Below are 25059 nucleotides of genomic sequence, written 5' to 3' on the forward strand. Positions count from 1 at the left end.
CATATTTCTCTTTTCGTTTTATTCTTTCACTTTTTATCCCATTCACTCTTTCTCTTTGTTAGTATAAATGTGGCATTGACTTTTGTATTTTTGATAATTCTGCTTTGTAAAAAATATATCTAAAAGCAATCAAGGCAACTTGCCTAGACCTGATGAAGTAGCAAATGTGACATAAGGTGTTGTGAAATATATGTTGGCATAGAAGCAGTTCAGATGGATTTTCTAATGAATGCATATTTTTAATGCATACTATTAAGAATTAAAGGATAATTTAAAATAATCTTTTTTGGTTCTCAGTGTCTATACGAACCGTTTATCAAAGGCTAGTGGGAACAGCCATAACATTTTTCGAGGCTCCGAAACTTATGTTGGTCTGTTTTAATTTAAAACAAATCTAACAACACCTTGCCAGCTCTTGATAGACTGAACAGCTTCCTGGTAACAGGTACATCTCAAGAAAGTTTCCACCATCTTTGAAGCACAAGAGGGAGTGAGTTCCAAAGTATATATAAAGAGATGTATTTTCTTTCTGCAGTGTAATCCATGACCTGAGATCTAGCTAGACACAAAATATGTCACAATCCAAATTCAATCTAAAACAAATGTCAAAATCCATAAGGATGATGGGAACATAAATTTGGAATTCCTCGCAAGCTGATCTGAGGTGCATCAACATTTTGGCATCCTTCATGAATTTCTTTTTTTTAAAAACACTACTTCAAAGAGGCTTTCCTATCCTCCACCTATACCACCAGGCCTATCTTCCCTAACAGGCACACAAGCAAATCAGAAGGTCTTCTGAGAAGGACTGATCCAGAAATAATCTCACAAGGTTTCAGGTCTACATCAACAATGACCCCTGGCCAAGAGGTTAGGGAGTTTATTTATTTGAAAAGTTTTGTATAGCGCAGACTAGAACCTGGAAGGTTATCAGAGCACTTTACAAAAGTGACAACACATAAAAGTTTAATACAAATAGCTACAAAGAGAGAGTAAGGAGTAGGCAGGGCAGATTTGATGTCAAACAGTCTTAGAGGTCCAGGGGGATTCAGGAGTGTGAAAGTCAGTGGTCCTGATGATGGAGTGTAGGATACTGTGTGGCGAGCAAGTTAGGTGAGGTGGTTGGGTAGAAATTTGTTCATTTAAAGCAGTTTGACTTCATTTTTGAAAGAGGTGCCCGAAGAGTTTGTTTTGAATTCCGGGGGCAGGCCATTCCAGATTCTGAGTGCTAGGCCGGAGAAAGTTTGGTTGTATGTTCTTTTTTTCCAGAATGTTTGTGGTTTCAGTAGCCAGGTGCTGGAGCTTCTCGATGCTCTGCCACCGCATGATAGGTCCAGTTTATCTGCTAGATACTTTGGTGTGCCCTCTTAGTTCTGTGTCTCTTTTTGTGAGAGTTGTGTCTGTATTCTGTCTGAACTCTTCCTGCGCAATCTTTACAAGGAGTTTCAATAATGTACTAGATTTTTTTAATACCAGCAAGCAATTTGTGTTGTTTCTAACCAGTGGATTAAGTGACCTTTTAGACTCAGTAACTGGGTTTCACTTCCAATATCCCAAAGAAAAGGTTCTCTTACACTTACACACACACACGCACGCCCGCACTCTCTCTCTCTCTCTCGCTTTCACATCGATGATTTACACTTCCAATGGTATAGCTAACAACCTTATTGTATACTAACATTGTGATTGTCCAATCACTACTTTGGAAACAGGTTCTGGAAGGGCAACCACCTCTAATCATCTCCCTCTACAAAATGTGTCACTTACCATAACAAATATTTTAGAATGGCTTCGGCCCATCAATATTCAAATCATCTAAAACTATTAACTCGGAAATTGTACCTCATTAGCTGTCGAAGATAAGTACAATGAATGCTATTATCATACATTTGAATATCATGAACAATAGGATTACTTTAATACAGTAAAACTTACCTCATCAGCATAAGAGCAATACATACATGGTTTATTAAGTCTTTTTGAACTTAGAAATGTAACATTGTCCGCTATTTGGTTAAAAAAACGGACTGTTTGGAAACGGTGTCATAAAATTGACCTCACTGTTGGCCGAGCATAGTAAAAACCACAGAAGACAAAGTGGTATTATTTATTTATTACCAAAAACTAAATATATTGAGCTTCATACAAGCCACAGAGTACTTTAGCCCCACTTGCAGATTTTCTAGAATAAGTCTGTACTTTGACAGGCCAGAATTTTCTCTTCAATCTGGGCTTTGCTTCCTTGCTTTTGATTTCTTTGAAATTTGCTTCATATGTCCTGCAGAGATTCACAATCCTTGTTTCCACGCGTAATAAATAAAAACTTCAATGTTCAATGACAGCTGTTCTAAAAAAAAAAGGCAGAGCATTGGTAGAATTGCATTTCACTTTTTTTTTATTTTACATTATTTTATTAGTTTTTTTATAAACATTCAGGAACACATTTACTACACTTTAACAAAAGCAAAGGAGGACTACTCAACGCAAGCATTAACATCTCTCAATTTTCACATGCAAAGGGATTTCTTAACGTCAAGTTGTTGCATGCACTAAAGCAGTATTGTGGCGCTTCGCAGGAAGTTTCTGATTTCCTATTTAAAGTGGGGTTCCAGAGCAGGAACATCACAAATACCCATAGGACATTAAATACACGTGTTATGTTATGTCAAGTTATGTTATGTTATGCAAAGCCAGATATACTAAAGTCATGCAAAGTAGCATGGCCTGGCTGTGAGTGGAATACCTGCTTCAACTGAACACAGGTGCAAACGATTAGCAAAGAAAAAGTGGGTATTACAGGTCAGCCTTTGGGGGTCATTTTACTGCAGCTATACTCAGATCCTGCCAGATGGTGGTCGGGGTGTTCCATGTGTGGCCAGTTTGGCCCACACCCAGATAAGTCGTAGCATCTCAGGAGCTCTGCAATGACATAGCTCTCTTTTTTCAGTCCAAAATATCGGACATTTATACCTCCCTGGAATCACAGAGACTATCAACGGCTGAGCCACCGGCTGCGGTGGTTTTGGATGCCTCTTCGGCAGAGCTTCCTTTGGCCGGTTGTCTGGAAACCTTTCCTCCGCTCTCTTTACAAGATCTTGAGACGCTGCTTGATAAAACGAAGTCAGGGTCTCCGCTTGATGCTTGCCCTCTTAAGATCCTGAAGCAGTGTAGAGGATCTCTCTTTCCCCCTTTGCTTGACATCATGAATGGGGTAATAAGGGAGGGTATCTTTCCACAGCAGTGGAAAAATGCTGTGGTAAAACCACTGCTTAAGAAACCCTCCCTCGATCCAGGGGTACTAAAGAACTTTCGCCCCATCTCACTGCTCCCGGCGCCCGCGAAGATGCTAGAGGCCCATTTAAATGGGCATCTTGCTGTCTTTGTGGAGAACTCGGGCTGCTTGGATCCTTCCCAGCATGGTTTCAGGAGGGAACATAGCACCGAGTCTGCCCTCACCCTGGTGCTCGATTCCATCCGTATGAGCGTGGATGGGGGTCGGACATCCCTCCTGATCCTTCTGGACCTCACGGCTGCCTTCGATACCCTTTCTCCCGTGTTCTAACATCTCGACTGGGTGAGATTGGGGTCCGGGGGGGCAGCCCTGGGGCTGCTTTCCTCTTTTCTCGATCATAGAGAGCAGAGGGTAATGCTGGGAAAATTTCTATCTCCATCCCTGTCTGTGCAATGTGGGGTCCCTCAGGGGTCGGCGCTCAGTCCCACCCTTTTTAACATCTACGTGACCCCCCTTGCCAGACTCATCAGGTCTTTTGGGATGGAGGTAGTTTCCTATGCGGATGACACCCAGATCCTCGTGTCTCTCTCCAAGTCAACCGAGCTGACAGCCTCCAATTTTAGATCTTGTATGGAGGCTGTCAGCCAGTGGATGATCTACAATTCACTGAAATTGAATGGGGAGAAGACCGAGGTGATGGTGTTCGGCGGAAAGGAAGAGATCTGGTCTATGGAGTGGTGACCTGACTCACTAGGTGCCTGCCCTAAACCTACATCTTTGGCTAAAAATCTCGGGGTCATGATCGATCCCATCCTTGGTATGTGCCAACAGGTCAGTAGGACTGTATCCACCTGTTGGGGTATAATTCACATACTAAGGAAAATTAGGCACTACCTTTCCTTGCAAGCAAGAAGGCAACTTGCTGTCGCCCTTCTGGGTTCTCGCTTGGACTACTGCAACGCGCTGTATGCTGGACTGAATAAGAGTCAGCTGCAGCGCTTGCAGGTAGTCCAGAACGCGGCAGCCAGATTTGTCCTTGATCTCCCCCGCCGCTCTTCGGCCACGGTGGCCAGGAAGCAGCTTCACTGGCTTCCGATCAAGGAGCGGATAGTCTTCAAGTCCATGTGTATGGTCTATAAGGCTTTGGCTAAAAGCAGCCCCACAGGCATCGGATCCATCCTGTCTTACTACAATCCTGGCAGGAACCTCCGCTCCTCTAATCATCTTCTTCTCCGTGTCCCGCGTATTCGGAAAACTAGATGGGGTGGTAGGGCTTTCTCCCATCTGGCTCCTAATTGGTGGAATGATCTTCCGATAGAACTAAGGTCCTTCCCCTCCCTACAGACTTTCAGATCTGCCCTTAAAACACGTCTCTTTGCACAAGCATATGAGTAGACATGCCCTGCATTTTGATCTTTTTGTTAGGCGCCTTGACACCTTCGGGTTAAGTTTGCGCGGTACAAGATGCGTAATAAATAAATAAATAAATGTCCATCCTTGGCCCACTACAAGCACTGCCAAGAATAAGACAGACCAGGCTCCATGGGTGCTGTCATCTAATGGTTAGTGAGACAGTTGCCTAGACTTTGAATTTTGATGGTTGACCCATCAATCTGAAAAAGGAAAAAGAAAAACTCAGAGGAGAAAATAGTGAATTTTGCACCCGCAATCAAACTTCCATCTGTTTCCTATTCAAAAGTCAGAGACGGCTTTAGGGTAGTAAGGCCACACTGGGCACTGATCTGTGGAGGGGGGCGCTGTCCTCAGGGGGTAGCTGTGTTTAGCAATTACTTTTGATGGGAGAGATGAGGGGCACTTTTGCCCGATGGCAGTGAGAAAATCCGAGGCAGAAGTCACGGGGTGTGGGGTGCCAAAAATGATTTTTGCACTGGGCGCCACCCTGTCAAAAGCAATTATATGATTTGCATCTAGGAGTATCGCCAACAAACAGTGATGTATGCCATGAGGGGCAGAGGGATATATTGGTATGCACCCTAGGCTATTACTCCATGTGCACCTCTAACTGAAGGTTATCCATGAATCTGAAAATTCGGAACCACCACAGAGATCATTACATCGAAACACAGGATATAGATGCTAAAACACTAAGGGCCACAGGGATGAGTCCTGGTGCATCCATGAGCTGTCTACAGCAGCTGAAGAGATCAAGTAGTTCTCTTCTCCTGTTGAATCAGACCAGTCAGAGCTGATTGCACACAGGACAGCGTTGTGCTCGGTACCCCTAAGCCTGATCAAGTGCTTATAAGAGTATTTTACAAACCATAACCAGGCAATAGATGTGTCATAAAGGCTAGAGCTGCCTGCTGACCTTGGAACTAACCAACCGTATACAAATCTAGGCATCTGGCGGCTCCTCCGCTAAGGCGGAGGAGCATTGTCATACCGTGGCAAAGCAGTGAAAGAAAGAACAAAGACAAGGATAATAACTCAAGGTGATTATCTCGTATTTGTTCTTGCTGCACAGTTTTTTGGGGCGGACGGGGCTGCTCTGCTCTCAGTTTAGAAAAGGGGTGGTTTGTCCACTACAAGTGTGCAGTGACTGTTTTGCTAGCCCTCTGGATCCGTCCAAAACAGTCATGCGCACTTCGCATGTTCTCCATGCAGGCTGCATTACAGGGGAGGGAGCCCGGCTGCTTCCTGTTCTGGCCCCGATAAGGAAAGACTGAGACTACGTGCGGGAGAGCGGCGAGAAAGTAATTTTTTTACTTTATATTACCCTCTAAACCCCGCCAGCCCCGCCACTCCCGATCTGTGACAGCCGCTACAGGGCTCAACATCCTGTGATTCTGGATGAAACATTTAACCTCACAGTGCCTTAAAAAATGTGAATCTGACCTACTGTAGTGTCATTTGTTGCCTTAAATGAAACACTCGAATATCCCTGGACCTGGTTCTCAATACATAAAACTACAAACAAATGGGATGGACTTGGCTTCTAGGGAGGGTTATAAGCCAAATAAACTGATTATGAGAAATGTTGAGAAGAGAGTACTGCTCTGGAATTTCTTCTGGAAATTCAGCCACGAACTCTGTAATTTGACAATGCCACAGGGTCGGTTTTCTATTTTTTTTTATTTATTTATTCAAGAGAGTATTTATCATATGATAGTTTTCTTTACCGTCTTAGCTTATATCAAACATTTCAATTACAACCTTGTTGCCAAATCCACCAACGATTAAATACTAAGAACTTTATTAACTATACTTGAGTTACATTTAAGTATTTCTCTCTCGAATTTACATGTCAAACTTAATTAGGAAAGAAGATGTCTTCTCAGGCATTGGAATAGATGAGTGATTCTGCTTACTTTAAAACTTTACAGCTCTATGCACTGACTGATATATGTTCGTACAATTTATTATACATATTCACCTTTCTCCATGCACGAAGACAGATTTACTTTTCGCTCAGCCTTCTTGGCTTCTTAATTATTTTTATCTTCCCTTCACAGAACATTTCCACGTGCCGCTGTTTTGCCTTTTTTTCACGATCCAGAATTTCCTTGGGGAAGAGGCTTTTCTCATCAAAAACAGCTTTTAAGGCTGCCGTATAAAAGTAAGCATACATTATTCAAGAGCTACCACGCTTGTCATATTATAAATTCATCACATGCGAAAAGTGACTTTTTTGTTAATACATGGTAAGGGAATAATAATGTATAGAAAACACGATTGTCATATTATTGCAAGCAAATCATCGTTTCTCCACTCGACTTTTAACCCTTTTGGATTGGTTTATTCGTAGTTAATACATAATCATATACATTTAAAAATATTCATTACATCAATATACAAATTACAGACACTGTAATGTCCTTCAAACCATAAAGAATCTTTACAATTAGTTAAAAACACAGAGAATTTGGGCTTGGTAATTTAGCAGTAAAAGGTAATCGCCAGCCCCGACTTCAGAATTAACTTCTGTAGTACAGAACTATCATTTAAGGCATTCTAAAATTTCCAATTTGAGTGTGACACAGCATCACATAGCCGAGAACAGCGGACCAATCCCCTTGTCGTTTCACATAAAAAAATATCCCCAAAATGGTGTCGTATCTATTTTGCATCCAAGGTGAGTATCTCATTACCTCAAATATTTTCAAACTGGCATTGACCTCACAGGCAAAATAATTAAGATCATCGTCAACCTTAAAATAAATTAAAAACCTGTCTGCCTCCGTACAGTTTACATTAAGGACGTTCATTATTATTTTAAGCTTGGTTTGTATCACATAATCGTCAATCGTGGCTGCATTCACTTGTAAAAAAAAAAAAAAAAAAAATCAAACATAAGGATATTACATACATTTGCACAGCAAGCCACACAAAAGTCAACAGGGCATTGGAGGCTGCACGCCTGGCGTTAATGAGCCACCTTTAAGTAGAAACCAGAGCTATCAACCATGTAGAACAAACACTTTTCCTGATGAGGCAGACAAGGGGGCTTTAATGAAAAGCCTCCGTATTAAACATTAAATGTAGCAATGTTATAGACAACAACATTACTGAGGTCTGTTTATAATAAATCTCAGGCTTACAAGACAAACAAGGGTGAAAAGTACTCCCGAATATTGATTTATTTGCTCTATCCTTTGTGCACCAACTTATCAAAAATCAGTATAGGTACTTCAAGCTAAGGCATATACTGACTTTGCTCTTGAATAATATTTCATGCCGTCCAAACCAGTCATGCGCACTTTGTCCTTCACCATACAGGCTGCAATGCAGCCTGCATGAAGAACATGCCCACCCCATAAGCCCCTGGCATGCAGCTTTCTTACTGGCTTAACACCTTCAAGTCTCATGACGAGCTGAGCTCGTCATGAGCCACGGTGCTCGTGTGCTCATGACGAGCTGAGCTCGTCATGACCTTTAGAACGCTCGCACGCTGGGCTAATTCCCCTGCTGTGCGAACGTTCTAAAGAAACGGGTGTGGTCATGACGAGCTCAGCTTGTCATGAGCATACGACCACCGTGGCTCATGACGAGCTGACCTCGTCATGAGCACAGGGGCGCTGTGCGCGCCCTCCGCCCCCCAGCACAGCATGGGAATTAGCCCAGCTGCAAAGTGGTTAAAGGAGGGAGCCTGGCTGCCTGCTTCCTGTTCCTGTCGGAGGCAGGAGAGCAGGAGCGAGAAGAGGCGTGACCCAGCCTCAAGGTAAGTTTAATTTTTTTTCAATTACACCCCCACGCAACCTCCCTGCGACACCCCCTCCCCACACAACCCCCCACGCCTGCCCCCCCACCTGTGAGCTATGCCAGCCGCGACTGGGTGCGGGACGGTGTTCTGTTCCTCTGACAGGGGGACCATCTAGGCAGTTTCCAGAAACGTAATTATCTTCAAAGGGACCTGCCCTGTCACAGGCATATGTAGCTCCCACCTGCCCCCACTTTTCCTTCTAACCTGGCAGGCACCATCCCATTGGTAGTGGAGCTGCCCCCAGAACTGGGTTTAAGTGATCACAGGTGAGGGCTTGCTCATTACCCCGGCCACACTTCTAGGGTGGGCACATGAGCTCTGCAAAGGGGAAGAATGATTATGAGATCTTGGTTGTAGGTAGAGAAGGGTAGTGTGGGATTGTTTGCAGTATGGCACACAGGACCTGCTGCAAAGGTTGGTAGTAATACCCCTGCAAACTTTTTCTATATTGGTCAAGGAGGGGCCAGGGGCCACGCCCACCCACAGTCTAGTTCTCGGCGTTAATGTGGGCATCTTCCTCAGAACACTACTGGACCTGTGTAGAAAAGAAGAAGGATTACACTTGTTGTTGTGACATGTGAGGAGACCTCTAAGGGCTGGACCTGCTCCCACTGTATGAAGGACATAGAAGTGGACTCCAAGCGTCAGTTGGCTGACTCAAAAGCTGCAAGAATCCCACTTTTCTGGAGGAGCCTAGCTGACTAGCTTCAACTTGACCAGCCTTGGACCCTACCATTGGTGGCTTCTGTTGGAGCGAGTCCTGACCCCCAAGTGCTGTTTTTGAGTTTTTGGAACTGGAGGCTTTTGTTAGAGTGTCCTCCTCCTACCCAAATGACAAATTCTGGGATTTATAAATGTTTGCCAATTTTTTGCTTGGAGAACCGACAGAGACTGGGGTCTCCGGCGGAGCTAGAGCAGTCAAATTACTGGTTGGCCTTAGCCAGCTGGTTTGTCCCACTGAAGGAAATCCGACTTCCAGAAAAATGTCTATGTTTAAATGCAGAGGGCTTCGCTGGGACTGTTGCTAACAGCATCCAATCTATGCCGATACTTTCCTCGGTACGGACTTCACCCACTCGAAGCTGTCCCGCCTTCATCAATGACACTGAAACCTCGCGCTTCATCGACCCATCGTTGTTGAGCTTTGCTTTGGATCCAGCGTTCAGCTTGCCCAGCTGATGTCTTCTCAACAATAACTTTTTCTCAATTAAAGTTTCTAAGACTGAAGGCAACTATTTGACCAGGACCAACCTGGTTTGTGTATCTGTCTTGCTCCATCGCCGTCTGCCTTATAATTTACCTTTGTCATGGTCTAGTGTGAACATTTGCCTGCGGTTGGCGCTTTGCACTTTTTGGCATTATTTTTATTTAAAATTTTGAAAATTCATATCTCCCCCTTCCTTTATTAGATTTTAGTAATTTTTGTGTCATTAAAATATTCTATATTTGTAATAAATTAGAGTCGTTTTTTATTGTGTTGTGTTTTTGACTTTTTAACTGGTTTGCTGCTTCTAAATGCTTTGCACTTTTTCTTATGTTAAGCCTATCTGCTCTGTGCCATAGCTACTAGCGTGGAGCTCAGGTTAGAATTACTGAAACCTTTACTATACCAAAAAAGAATAGTGCTATTATTACTTATGGCTGACTACCATCCACCCCAACTAATAATCTACTTTCTCACAGTTACATTTCTTAATGCAAGCATATAGCAAAAACATTTAATGAAGAAAAAAAGAAGCGCCAGTATTCTTTCAATAAAATTATAAATTAAAAAAATGACTTGTATATGATAATATAATGCAGTAAAGAGAACAGTATGAGTGCTTTTTAGCACGAAGGTGCACTTACAACTGGTACAGAAACTGTTTAGTTTTAATATACATCGCAGTAAAATATGATCATATTGTTTCAAAGAAATTGTACTATTTACTTTGCTACTGTAACATATAAGAGATATTTTCTCACAAGGGCATCTAAAGTAAACATTTGTTATAGAGACTGGATAGAAAACACATTGCAAGGAAAATATTGTCACACCAACTCTTGCACTTAGATGCTCTTTTTTTTTGCAGTATTGCCCCTGTGAGAAATAAAAAATTTAGGGCTAGATGTAGGTAAATAATTTTTACCGATTCTAAAATACCGAATTTTACTGATTCGGTATTTTAGAATCGGTAAATCTGATGTAGGTAAATTTTCGGTATTTTTTACCGAATTGGTAAGATTCGGTAATTACCTAATCGGTATTTACCGATTCGGTAATTGCAGAATAATTCAAGGGTGGCAGGGTGTCACTTTGACACCCTGTTGCACCCCTGATTAGGGCTTGTGTGCCATGTGGCACACATACATGCCCTAAGGGCATATATGTGTGCCACATGGCACAGGTGTACATGCACAGATTTGCATATACACAGGTATTCGTTATTTACCACCAACTAATAGTTGGTGGTAAATACCGAATCCTTAAAGCCCAGTGGCACTGTTTACAGTGCCACCTACATCTCAGAATACAGATTCGGTAATTTTACAGAATCAGTAAAATTACCGACTCGGTAAATTTACCGATTCGGTAAAATTACCGAATCTGTATTTTAAGATGCCCTACATCTCAGTATCCAAATACCGGTCGGTAACGGCCGAAAATCGGTATTTTCGGCTGTTACCGACCGGTATTTGGATACCTACATCTGGCTCTTAGTGACTTACAATGTAAAAGAGTCATTGGCTAAAGTGAGCGGACCCATTACAGCACGCTGTGTGTTGTGATGTGAGGAAGCAAAAATGTAAATGACAGTTGAAAAGACCAGTGAATGTAGATGACTATCTCGAAGCCCCTCTTTGTGAGCATATATAAATGTATTTGTTTTTTTCTTTTGGAACACTTTAGACTTTTCAAACAGCTGAAGTTTTTTCTAGCCAGACCTTAATGATGGCACTTCAGTAAAGTGACAGGAGTGATTATCCAAGATTCTTGAGACAAGTGCATCTGATATGTAAAAATAACTTAAATAAATGGAATTTTTTAGATGCTTTCCAAGGCCTACATTGCTCCATGACACAAAAGGCAAACAAGCACAGCCCATTGGTTTTAAAAATTCAGGTTATTATTGAACATTAATTTCTCTCTGGATTGGAAACTGGGACAATCTGGTTTAATGACTTTAGTAAACCTGGGTTTGCATCAAAATACATGGGTATATGCACAGGAACACCCATTCTCCACCCATATAATGCCTCCTCAACGCACGGTTATAAAAGGCAATGCAATTAAATGACTTGCGTTACTTTGCAGATGGAAAGTGACATCAGACCACTCAAATATCGATTTTGATAGCTTTGTAAACGTCACTCTCAAGTTGGGGTGGTAAATTATTAAAAAAAGGTAAAATTATTTAAATGCCATCACAGACATGGTGCTCTGCTGACTCAATTTCTTTTTTTAGAGTTTTATATCGCGTGAACTCGACCTGAAGGCATCAGAGCGCTATCCATGAGCACCAGTCGCATTACAGATGGACACATTCCTTTTTGTTAGGCACGGGGAGATTAAATGATTTGCCCAGTATCAAAGGATGTTGACCATCCCTGTCGAGACTTGAACTTGGTTCCCCAGTTTCAAAGTCGACTGCTCTAGCAATTAGTCCACATCCACTCCCCATTGTAAGGCATTATCCCTCTAACTGTTTCCAATCAGAGTGAGTCACAATTTGAGACACATTCATGAATATTAACTAGGTATGTTGGATTGCGATTCACTCAGATTCGGAATATCACAAACTATCCATATTGGTACCATAGGTCGGTACACAAAATTAAATACTGGTTGTAAAAATACTGGTCACAAATTGCAACCAGTTTTTATGACCAGTAGAAAGATACATCAGACTCTAAGTTATCCAGTGACTCTGGAACATGTTTTTTCCATGCTTCGAAGGCCTGAGAAATAACACTCTATTGTACTGGCACTGCTCTTCCGACCCTTTGTGGACTTTGCAACAGCAGAGAAAAAAGTTTTACTTTCTTTAAGGAACGCACGCACCTTAAACTTTAAGCACAAATGATCTAGACATTTTCTCATAATCGAATACTATTCTCTTTGCAAGATGAGATTATTCTCACTGTATTTATGCAGTCTGTGGTCCAGGAGTGGGGTGATGCTTCCAGTTGTATGGCACTGGGCATTGTCTTTCTGTGTTATTTCTGAAAAGTTGCTCCATGAAGCTTGTCCGTGACGTGGTTCTTATACCACTATTTTAGTATATGGTTTTACGTGCCCCTAGGGCCCTACTGTATATTGTGCAACTTATTGTATGATAATTAAGTAACTTGTTATGTGCTTCGTCCTCTGACCTCATAAAGAGTTCAGAGGGGTTGTGTTAGTAATAAATACATATATATTTTATATATAACCCGTGTGGTGTCCTTTCATTTGGTATTCAAGGGGTTACATATGGTAAAACATCTTGCTTCACATGCTCTCTGAAGTTTTAGCCTAAGACTGCTTTGTCCATGCTACCACTAGGATAGCTGGTCTATCATAAATTTAAAGTCTGATTATTTTTAATAATGATAAGTTTTATTAGCTAGGCACAAATAACAGCGCTGTGAGGCTTTACGAATAGAAATACAGAAGTATACAAATCTCAGTTAACATATCATATGTGTACGGTGGGTATACTTTAAAAAGCATACATGGATAATGCACAAAGAGACAAATCCAGTGCGTATGCACTCACATTCATTACTTGCACTTCACATTTGCAGTGTGTGCACTTGCTCACTGCACTTATTCGTGTCAGGCAGTATGGGGGATCGTACAATAAAATTTGCCTGGACTGCTTTTTGTTCCCAGTTCACCTTGGATATAAGCCACAATTCTGAAACCATGACTCTCTTGTAGGGTCATGATTTAGCCATAGATAGGTTTCATATATACACTTTTACCTATTTACTCAATCTTGTTCATGTATGTTATGAAAGTAAAGTATTCAGTCCATGTACAAAAGGCACACCCTGGGCTGATGTTCAAGAAAACCACTGGGGTCATAAGTATTATCTCTGATGGAGCCCCACAGATTGTGGTAGCTGAACAAGTAAACAAGTTTCCAACACAAGTGGCTTTGCTTCACACACAATTACTTGTAGAAAGGTTAGAAATGTATTTCAAAGAGGTAATTAAGAATAAGAATTTGAGAAACAGGAGAATATGGAGTTTCATGTAGGTTTATGTGTTAGTGCCACAGCAAGCAAACAGAGAGTAAACCAGGAGTACGTTAGTGTCAAACAATTATTGGTTGGGACACCCAAATGACTGGAATACTATTTGGGTGAGTTAAAAAGAAACCATGGGCCTCATTTACGAGGTTTTGGCGCAGAGCAGCACTGCATTGTTGCGGTGCCCTGCGTAAAAATAATAGCAGGAATGCACCGTATCTATGAGAAACAGCGCATTCCTGTCTTTTTCCCCTGAGCTGGCTCACAATGGGTAGCCTGCGTTGCAGAGATGATTGTTTTTGTGCCGGAAGGTGTCCCTTCCTCCAGAAAAACAATCACCAGAGGCATGAAATGTGATTTCTTTTTAGAAGAATTTGAGGTTTGCAGGGAGTTCTGGGTAAGAAAATATTGGGGGATCCACGTAAGTTATACATCCCTGGACTCCCCCGGGTGTCTAGTTTTCAGAAATGGCTCGGTTTGGTAGGTTTTCCTAGATGGCCGCTGAGCCCGGGACCAAACACACAGGTGCCCCCCTTGCAAAACCATGTCTTTTTGTGATAGATAGTTTTGATGCCTCTACAATATGGTTTAGACCCTTCCCTGTCATGGTCATTGGCTCATCCACACAAGTGAGGGAGCATTTTTGTGGGAGACCTGGGCGTACGCTGGGTGGTCAGAAATGTGTGATGGCTCGGTGATCCCACAGCTTTCCCACACAGACATTTGAGGAAAATTTGATTTTTTCAGCTAAATGGAAGGTTTGCAGGGGATTCTGGGTAAGAAAACATTGGGCGACCCACGCAAGCCACACTATCCTGGACTGCCTCTTGTGTCTAGATTTCAGAACTGTGTGGGACTGGTAGGTTTGCCTAGATGGCTGCCAAGCCCGGGACGAAAAGCGCAGTGACTGCCTCGCAAACCAGGTCATTTGGTGATTGATAATTTTGAAGTTTCCACAGTGCATTTTGGGCAATTTCCTGTCACCAGCACGAGGCCTACCCACACAAGTGAAGTACCATTTTAATCAGGAAACTTGGGGAATGCTGGGTGGGTGGAAGTTTGTGGCTCCCCGCAGATTCCATATTTTCCATCACAGAAATGTGAGGAAAATATTTTTTTTAACAATGTTTGAGTTTTGCAAGGGATTCTGGGTAACAGAACCCGGTGAGAGCCACACAAGTCACTGTCTAGTTTTAAAAAATGTACAGGTTTGCTAGGTTTCTCTATGTGTCAGCTGAGATAGGGCCCAAAATCCACAGCTAGGTACTTTGTAAAATAGAGTCAGTTTTCAGTGGAAAAATGTGACATCTCCACATTGCGTTTTGGGCTGTTTCCTTTCGCAGGCACCAGGCCTACCCGACATCACCGGACCGGCATTGGAGTGGCTCGCCTCCTTCCTCCGGGAGAGGTCATTTGTGGTGACAGTCCCCCCGTTCCCCTCAGGCATACACCCCATCAAACAAGGGGTGCCACAGGGCTCTTCTCTCAGTCCTCTGCTATTTAATCTCTACGTGCAACCTCTAGCCGCTGTAGCTAAGAGCAGAGCACTGACCATGGTCTCCTACGCTGACGATACCCAGTTGGTGGTGGCACTCTCCAATAACACCGAGCTGGACGCCCTTAAATTTCAGGGCGACCTAGTGGCAGTTGCCGAGTGGATGACCGCCAACTGTCTCCAACTTAATGCCAGCAAGACGGAAGTACTACTGGTGGGGAAGGACCATGGTCAGCGGAGTGACCGGTGGTGGCCTGCAAGCCTAGCCTGTGCCCCCTCTCCTAAGGAGGTTGTAAAAAATCTTGGAGTGTGGCTTGACTCATCCCTCAACTTCCGAGTCCAAACCAAAAAAGTGGCAGGTACCTGCTTTGGACTCCTGCGGGGGCTTTGACCTCTTTTGGGTTTCTTTTACGCCCCTACTCACCAGATCATCATTCAGGAGTCTGTTCTATCCAGACTAGACTATGCCTCCTTGTTATATCTAGGATCTAATAAGGCAGAAATCCTGAGGCTTCAAAGGGTACAGAACGCGGCAGCGAGAACCCTTCTAGGTCTGCGCAGGTCCTTCTCTGAGTCTAGCACCATCTGGCGCTTACACTGGCTGCCTGTGGTCAGGCGTATTGAATTTAAGGCTCTGTGTATTGCCTTTAGAGCCTTGAAACTGTCTTCTTCCGACATCCTGGCACAATTCCTCCTGCCCTATGTTCCCTCTCGCTATCTTCGTTCATAGGGTCAACATCTGGTAGTTGTTCCCCGAACACAGAAAGTCCGCGCTGGAGGCCATTCATTCCGTAGTAGAGATGCCCTCCTTTGGAATACACTCCCAGACCACATCCGGGGCCTCAACAGCTATCTAGAATTTAGGAAGGCCATTAAAACCCACCTTTTTCCTGCACCATAGTTTCTACCTCTGGCCCATCCGTCATGTCAGTTGCTTTGCTGTCAGCGCCGGGACGCCCCTTCGCTGGGGCAGCTGTTTGCGCTTTACAAGTAATGTTAACATAGCATAACATAACATAAGTGTGGTACCATTTTTATTGGGAAGCGTAGGGGAACAAAGAAAGGTAGTACAAGTGTTATTAGCAATTGTCTTTCCATGCATTTCTGCCTTCCAAATGTAAGACAGTGTGTAAAAAAGAAGTAATTGTGAAAAATGCAGTCTAATTCACATACTAGTAAGGGTACCCACAAATTCAGAGATGTGCAAATAACCACTGCTTCTAAACTCCATATATTTTGCCATTTCAGAAATACATAGGTGTCCTTGATACCAATTTTTCACTCTTTATATTTTACCAAATGAATCGCTGGACACAATGAAAAACCATTGCAAGGTGCCGCTCGGATATTCGCTCTGGTACCTCGGGTTCTTGGTGAGCCTAAAAGTCCTATATATATCCCCGCAACCAGAAGGATTCAGTGGACCTAATGCTATATTGCTTCAAAAATTTGGCTTTGTTAGAAGAAGTAACAGGTGGAAACCTAGGCACAAATTGCTGTTTTTTTCAACTCAATTTTAAAACTGTTACATTCTATAGGAAAACCTTGAAGGATCTACACAAATGACCCCAGGCTGAATTCAGAATTCTGTACATTTTTCAGAAATGTGTAGCTTTAAGGGATCCATTATTGGTTTCACACCCATTTCTACCACTAACCGGAAGGAGGTTGCAAGAACAAAAATAGAAAAATAGGCTACATTTGAGGCTATGTCCCAGAAAAATGGCAAACTGGGTAGAATTTTTTTGTTTTCTGACAAACGTCTGCCTGTTCCTGAAAGCTGGGAAGATGGTGACTTTAGCACCACAAACCCGTCATTGATACCATTTGCAGGAAAAAAAGACAAGCTCTCTTCTTCAGCACTTTCTCGGTCACCTCCAGGGGAATCCACAAACCCTGGGTACCTTTATAATCCACAGAATGTTGGAAGAAAAGGACGCACATTTGGCATGGATACCTTATGCGGACAAAACGTTACAGGGGCCTAAGCACAAACTAGCCAATATAGCCAAAAAACAGCTTGAGCATGATGAGTGGGGGGGGGGGCAGGACTAGCAGTGAAGGGGTACTAATACTGTTGCTTTGTTTGGATATACCTTGAATACATGTTCAGTGGAATAGTGCATAATGGAAGCAACTTCAAAGTTTTAATTCCAAATATTTTGATTTCATTATTTTTTTTATCAGGCATTATTTAACCAAGTAGTAAGAACTAACAGGGGGGTCAATATACTGCTAAAGGTGGATTACAGCATACCTCTGTATATTGTACCTTTTATTGAAGTAGGGGCATCAGAAATAAATTGTTTAGGCTAAAACACACAAAAACTTAATAGGAGTAGTGGCAGGAGAAATAATTTGAAAGAAATTGTTTAGGTTAAAAGAGACTAAAGTCTCTAATCGAGAATCCCGTTCTTCAAGCCAAATCAAAGTTAAGATCATTAAAAAAGAACATACCAAAGCAGCTGAAGTATATTCTACAATCACACAAGGTTGAATAAGGTGGTATAAAGAGGGACTGACCCTTAAAAATACAAGTGAGATTTCATGGTGCCAAGTAATGAGAGTACACATTTATCAACTCGCTGGGAAATGGGAACAAAGAAAGTCCAAGCAGTTCAAATGTCAAAAATGGAGGTGGATCCAGGTGTTCGAGTATGCGACAAAATATTGTGAACTCTGCTGCCCTGCTTGCTGTTCAGTATCCCGGATGGAATGACCTTTAGGTAATAACAAAATAAAACGAACAAAAAGAAGCCAAGGAAAAAGATTTTTCAATGAGGAATAGCAAATCTATTCTTAAGACCTCTGCAAGATCACGTATTCCATCATGAATGGCAGTACAAAGTGGACAAATGAAGTGAATATTTAGTATCCATAAACGAAGAATGTGGATGATGAGATATGGGAATCATAAATAAAATAAAATCATCTTTTCTTTCTGCAAGCAAACCGCTTGATCATTTTGCATAATAATGGAAGAATATGAAGTGAGCCTTTAATAACACATGATGAAAGTTTAAAATGCTTATGTTTATATGCACTGAGCCTGCTTCATAAGATCTTTCACTTTCTCCCAACCAGTACTTGCAAAACTTTAGTTCTTAGTCGCCTGGATTATGGTAACGCTCTGCTGATTTCGGCTAGGGACTCTGACTTACAAAGTTTGCAGGTAGTGCAAAATACTGCGGCACGTCTGATGACTAGTGCCCCTAGGCTTTCTCCTTCTCTTCCTTTATTGCACAACTTACATTGGCTTCCGATTCGGAAGAGAATTCAGTTTAAAGTGTGTTGCCTTGTGTTTAAAGGCCTCAATCAGTTGGCCCCTAGCAATTTGTCGTAAAAACTTATCAAATATACTCCTTCTAGGACACTTCGTTCTGAGGGCAAAGGCCTACTTGTGCTGCCTCGAATTAAACTAGCTAGACTGGGAGAAACATCTTTTTCACATATAGCCCCCTTGCTATGAAATCAATTACCCTTGGACCTCCGCCTGAATAACAATTACTTGACATTTAGAAAGAACCTTAAGACCCATCTCTTTTAACTTCTTCCTCCTCCCTATGTTGTATCGCTTTTGTCCTTAGCGCGGAGATGCCCCATTTGGGGCGAATCAGGCGCTTTATAAATGCATTAAATAAATAAATAAATACATTATGCATGAAATACTACATTAATCCCTCTGAAATCGCATTCATGTGCTCAGCAGGGATCTTTCTATGCCTTGCTAGTTGTTTAAGAGGCCTAGAAGAAGTATCTATAGGGCTGATGTCTTTCACCTCAATTGCTCTTTAGTAAGAATCCCTGTGCCGAGGAGGTATCAGTTATATTCAACACTGGCAGGTGGCATGTTACATGAGAGCAACATAGGAGTGCAGCATGGGTTACGCAGTATCACAAGAATTGTGTGGCGTAAATGTGGCGCCTGAAGAGGCTAAACAGAGCTTCCAAGCACAAGACAAGCTAAGTCAGACAGTCCTAATATTTGGAGCTTAAATTTCACTTGGAACGTCATATGACTGTAAACACTTAATAAATCTGCTTCAAGTATTCAAGACTGTTCGTGACTACTGTAGGCACAGAACAAACAAAACAGATACAGACGGTAGCAGGGATCAATTTTGCATACAAAAACAATTTTGTGCAAAACGTTGGCGCTCCCCTTTCCCTGATGCCAAAATTAGTTTCTACCACCCCATATTAATTTATGCTATTCAGTCCTTTCCAATGTGGAACACCCAAAAAACACAGGGCCCAATTTGTATTTTAGCCAACAGGGTTAACTCTGTCAAGGCCATGGAGTAAATTAGTTTTTCGCCCAGAGGGAGTCCCCACCTGCGAAATTTAGAAATAGAAATGTCTGCTGGCGTAGCAGACATTTCTACCATTAGCAGGAACCACTGACATAATGGTTTCTGTCAATGCATTATAAATTTGACTGACCTTTCGTCAACATGATGGAAAAGTACAGCAAAAGTACGCCTTTTTTTATTTTCGTAAAGAAAACACTAAAGCTTGATTTTCTTTTTGAAAAAAAAACCAATTACTCCCTTACCATGGGAGTTTCTTTCCATGGCTAGGGGGCATTGAGCACTTTTCAATGCCTCTTACCACCAGGTTTTTCCTGGCTGGGATTGGCATTTAAAAAGGGCTGAATGTCCACCCTAAATTACTCCAAAATTCCGAAGGCCCCTACTCCATCAGGCCGTTGGAGGAGTTTTACCGCGGTGGAGACAGAATAGTCTTCACTATCATCAGACTATGGTCTGCCCGAATCAAAATTGGACAGACCATAATGGGCAGGCCATAATGTTGGCAGGGAGGGAACTCTGTCGCCACTGAAACTGAGTTCTCTCTCTGCCAACATTTAAATCGGGCCCATCATTTTTGTTGGCAAAGCCAGTTGAACTGAAACATCATCATCTGGCTTTCAAATAAATCCTAATGTATAGTGAAACAAGGCACACAAAAGAGGTCAAGTCGCATAGTGTCTGATATATGTGCATGTAACATGTGTGATTTACAATAAATCACACATCTTTCATGTCTGACCCATGTGCAGTTGAAAACACGTAGGAATGTTGGGCCACATGCATCAAGCTTTTTTGCATTCGCAAACGGTGCGAATCGCAAAATTCGTCCATTTGCGAATGCAAAAACCTTTTTTGGGATGCATCACTTTTTTTCTTCACTTTTCGCAATTTAAGAAATCGCAATTTTTTGCGATTTCTCAAATTGCGATAGCATTTAAGAAATCGCAAATTTTGTGTTTTCTTAAATGCTATGCATGATTTTTTTAATTTGCGAATTCGCAATTAGGATGGGGAAAATTACCATGAAGTAAACCTTCATGGTAATTTGCGAAAAGTTTCAAAAATGCAAAAAAATGCATTTTTGAAACTTATATTTTACTCACACACATGCCCTTGGGACATGTGTGTGAGTAAAATGTACTTATGTGACATTTCAGGGGTGCAGGGGGGGTCCTTTGTACCCCCCTGCACCCTTGAAATTGCATACTCATTTTGCGATTCCTTAATTGCGAATTCGCAAAATGAGAATGCCTTCCCATTGATTTCTATGGGCCTCTAGGCCCATAGGAATCAATGTAAAGCGATTCCTTATTTGCGATTCGCAATTAAGGAATCGCAAATAAGGAAAATTAAGAAATCGCAAAAACTTTTGCAAATTCTTGATGCATAGGAATTTGCGATTCCTAAATTGCGATTCCTTAATTTTCGCAATTTAGGAATCGCAAATTCCTACAATGATGCATGTGGCTGGTTGTGCCTGAGGGTTCACCTCCAGTACAACTCCTACACTTGACACTGCTGGTTTGCCTTTGCTATAAAGTGTAAGGCTGAGCATTTTGCAGAACAGCCATTTTGAACATGAGTGGCACTTATGTCATCATCCCCGGGCGACTCTTACTAGATCCGGTGCTGAGCTATTTTTGTCCTTAAAGCAATTCAGCGCGTACACTTTCCATATGGCGCTCCATTGCATTAAGAATCTTAGGTGGTATTCAGTGCTCACATCATATGTCACATTACCTCAATCTTCCAAAAAGAGTGAGACCAAGGTTCAGAGATGGCATTCACCTTGTAATGGAGCCTGTAAAAGACCATCATCTAGACCAAGTAAGGAAGATATTATCAGTTCCTTGTGCATGTACATCTAAAGTGAAAAGTTATTGCCAAAGAAGAAACTAAGTTTAAAAGATATCCTCAAGATTTCTCACTTTGATCTTAGTTGCCCAACAGGACTACAGCAAGAATTATGTGGCATTAAGGATGAGACTAATGCCTTCGGATGGGGCCTAGAACAGGTCAAACACTTTGCAGATTAGAGTAATGTGCGAATTGTATATCTGGCTCACGTATGATTGAGACTGAAATTATCTTACTGAGAGTGGGTTCTTATGCCAAACTAATTTTCTCTGCCTCCTCAGCAGAATACTTGTTAAATGAATGTAGACGTGCATTCTGGCCAATGCATCCTTGTATATTAACATCACTGCCTGATCCCAAAATCTGCACTTTGCTATGCCTCTTTTACAAGCAAACAGGAGGTACTAGGAGGGGCCATTTACCGAAGCAACACACCTCATTGTGTTACAACATCAATGCATGCCAAAATGAAATGCTCCAACAAAGTTACAGAGAGCACACTCCCTGAAGGCTTCTAACAGGACTAGCCACTGGAGCCATTTCCCCTTCCCCTTCCACATGCACAAGTCAATATATATCCCACTGTCACTGAATGGTTCATATTGTAATAGTGGTCAGGTATAATTGTCTTATATCTTTCACAAATCCAGTCAGTAATGAACGCCTGTCCTATTCACACATAGCTAGCTGATCATGTGAGGCACATACTCACATTCTCAATGCCACCCAGGGTTTGGGTACCCTATATCATCTATTACTTAGATCTTATACACTACCAAGGATCCCCATCATTAGAATCTTTATTTGGAATTGATTATGAAGAAAAAAAAAATTGGCACAGATATTTAACTGAACAATTGTATAAAGCCTCCTGAAAATACTTCATGTAATGGATAGAGAATATGTAGATTCATGCAAACGCATATACACACATTGAACATTTACAATAAATTCATTAAGATGAACAACAGAGCTTTATGTACATGAGTAGAAGGGTTTTGTGAATTTGAAGGCTATTGCATCTATAAATTGTCATTGCATATATTCAATTGGTAAAGGGATAAAACCTTACAAGGTACATTGAAAAGTAATACTGTTTAGTTATTCGCTGCCTTCAGATGCTGATGATTTCTTTATCAGACAAGTTAAGTATACTTCTTTCAAATTATATATTAAGTAGCTCTAGCATTATAATTAGAAAATAAACATGAAATACCAAGCAGAAAGCATTAGATTAACCTTTGTTCACCTATACCAGGGCAATATTCCAAGCTTACAACTGTAACTATATAACTATTCACTGAAAAAACCATAGGTTATAGACCATATATAGTTAGGAATTAGCATTTAAAAAACCTTATTTTACTCACACAAAACCATTGAAATTCCATATATAGTTAGTTGCACTAACTATATATCGCGCACCCGCAATCCACTGCTGATGATGTCACATATTACATCATTCATGACATGGTCAGTGACATCACTGATGACATCACTGATGACATCTCAAATGACATCACTGATGACATCATCCAGTGACTGTGTGTTTCTGAAAAATTTAAATATGTTTTACATATTGAAGAATGAGTAGATGTAGAAGTGTCTGGATGAAGGATTTAGTAGGTGCGTGACTGACTGTATGAGTGAGTGATTAAATGTGTCTCACTGAGTGCATGGGTTAGTGACTAAACTGTCTTAATTTGTGCATCATTATGTCTGTTGTTCTGTAAACTGCTGCATGTGTTGATCAGTAGCTATATGAGTAACTATATGGGTTATTGATTGATTGCCCAAGTATTTGTATGGGAGACTGAGTGTGTGTGTGGCTGGCTGGGAGGTGTGTGACTCTGTGCAGATCAATGTGTACTTGTATCAATGATTGTATAAGAGAGTAAGTATGTGTTAGTATATGTTTCAAAATGTAAGGTGCTCTATGTTTAACTGTATAGATTAGAAAATGGAAGTGTGATTGATTATTTACAGGACTGACTAGGTGTGTGAGTAACTCCATGGATGAGTGACAGAGTGTGAGAGTCTGTATAGGTGTATGAGTGCATATGATAGTGTTGTAAAGATGAGTGATTGTATGTATGAATGATTGTATTGGTAAATGAGTGAATGTGTGTGTAAACATAGGAATCACTGAGTGCGTATGTAGTAACTAGTATTGGTGTGTCAATGGTTTCAAAAATTATACTCTGTATTTAACACTGGGTGTAACAGAGGTTATATTAAAGTGTGAGGAGATGCATTGTATTGTCACATGAATGATATCATCAGTGATGTGGTCATTGATGTCAAATGAGATGTCATCAGTGATGTCATCAGTGATGTCATTTGAGATGTCATCAGTGATGTCATTTGAGATGTTATCAGTGATGTCATTTGAGATGTCATCAGTGATGTCATCAGTGATGTCATTTGAGATGTCATCAGTGATGTCATCAGTGATGTCACTGACCATGTCATGAATGATGTAATATGTGACATCATCAGCAGTGGATTGCGGGTGCGCGATATATAGTTAGTGCAACTAACTATATATGGAATTTCAATGGTTTTGTGTGAGTAAAATAAGGTTTTTTAAATGCTAATTCCTAACTATATTTGGTCTATAACCTATGGTTTTTTCAGTGAATTTTCAAGGTTTTGTAAATGCTAATTCCTAACTATATATGGTCTATAACCTATGGTTTTTTCAGTGAATTTCAATGGTTTTTTAATAGCAAATATCATAAGCTGTCGAATGTCAAGTACGTGGTAAGTGAAAATTTTTTCGTGTTTATGCACACTGATCTGCTTTGAATGGTGCCCCCCCCCTCATTTCTATTAGGAGTACTCTCTCTTTGCACATAGTGAAGGGTAGTTAACGCAGGCCTTTGCCCCCGTTGTAATGCGTCGTGCCTGCTTCTCTCTCCATTTGATTGATTGTTATCCAAGTATTTACTGTTTTAGAATTGGTTCTCTTTGGTTCATTCTCTATTTACAAACAAACACAGAGTCGCAATACTCTGTTTAGTCTTTGCAGATAACGAAAAATCGTGTAAAAAAAAAAGAAAAGGAATCGAGCAAAATCAGTAGGCCACTAATGGGATCTCTTTTTGACCTCGCTAAAATAGAAACATTAGGAACAACCCCTCATGACAAATACAAAACTAGTGAGATGAACTGAACTCCACACAATGATGGCTGCAAAACAGCTCGGCTCCGCCACCCACCCCGCCCAAAATAACGATAAAGAGCGGCTGCCATGATTGGTTGCGGAATGGCCACGACGGAGCTATGAAATGGTGCTGCTCTCATGCTAACCCCAGCTTCAGTCTGAAACATCCAGAAACACTGTAGACTACCAATTCGATCAGTTCCGGTAGCGCCCCAATGTAACCCGGTAGAGAAGAACTAGCCCTCCCCTCTTTGACTGATGGTTCTTGTTGCCTGTCCCTTCTGTTGTCATTTAACAGAACTATTTAGCCTGCTGAAAGGGGTTGTGTTCCGACCGCTGGTTGGTGGAGACATTTTGACTATATTCTGGACCTGCGTTGTCGCGTAATGCGTCATATGACGCGCCGCGTTAGCGCATCCGGAAGTCATCCGGGGCGCGCAGCGCGTAACGTAAGCATAACAAGTCATGTGACTTGTTAATAAAACTTTTCATTGGTTCATTTTACTTTTCTTATTCTAATGATGAAAGGCTTGGTCATATGACCTAAAAATTACGCTT

General features: G+C 41.5%; 1 protein-coding gene across 1 annotated transcript in view; it reads right to left on the reverse strand.

The window, feature by feature from the left end:
- Positions 1–2104: 2104 nt before the first annotated feature.
- WDR49 (WD repeat domain 49) overlaps positions 2105–25059 on the reverse strand; it is a 676266-nt gene continuing 653311 nt past the window's right edge. Inside the window, exons 19-20 of the mRNA XM_078668100.1 lie at positions 6627–6796; positions 2105–2347 (exon numbers count right to left, since the gene is read on the reverse strand). Coding sequence (XP_078524226.1) covers positions 6651–6796 — 146 coding nt within the window. The 3' untranslated portion in view covers positions 2105–2347; positions 6627–6650. The remainder of the gene's footprint in view (positions 2348–6626; positions 6797–25059) is intronic.

The sequence above is a fragment of the Lissotriton helveticus genome, chromosome 11 (assembly GCF_964261635.1).
Source record: "Lissotriton helveticus chromosome 11, aLisHel1.1, whole genome shotgun sequence".
NCBI classification, from domain to species: Eukaryota; Metazoa; Chordata; class Amphibia; order Caudata; family Salamandridae; genus Lissotriton; species Lissotriton helveticus.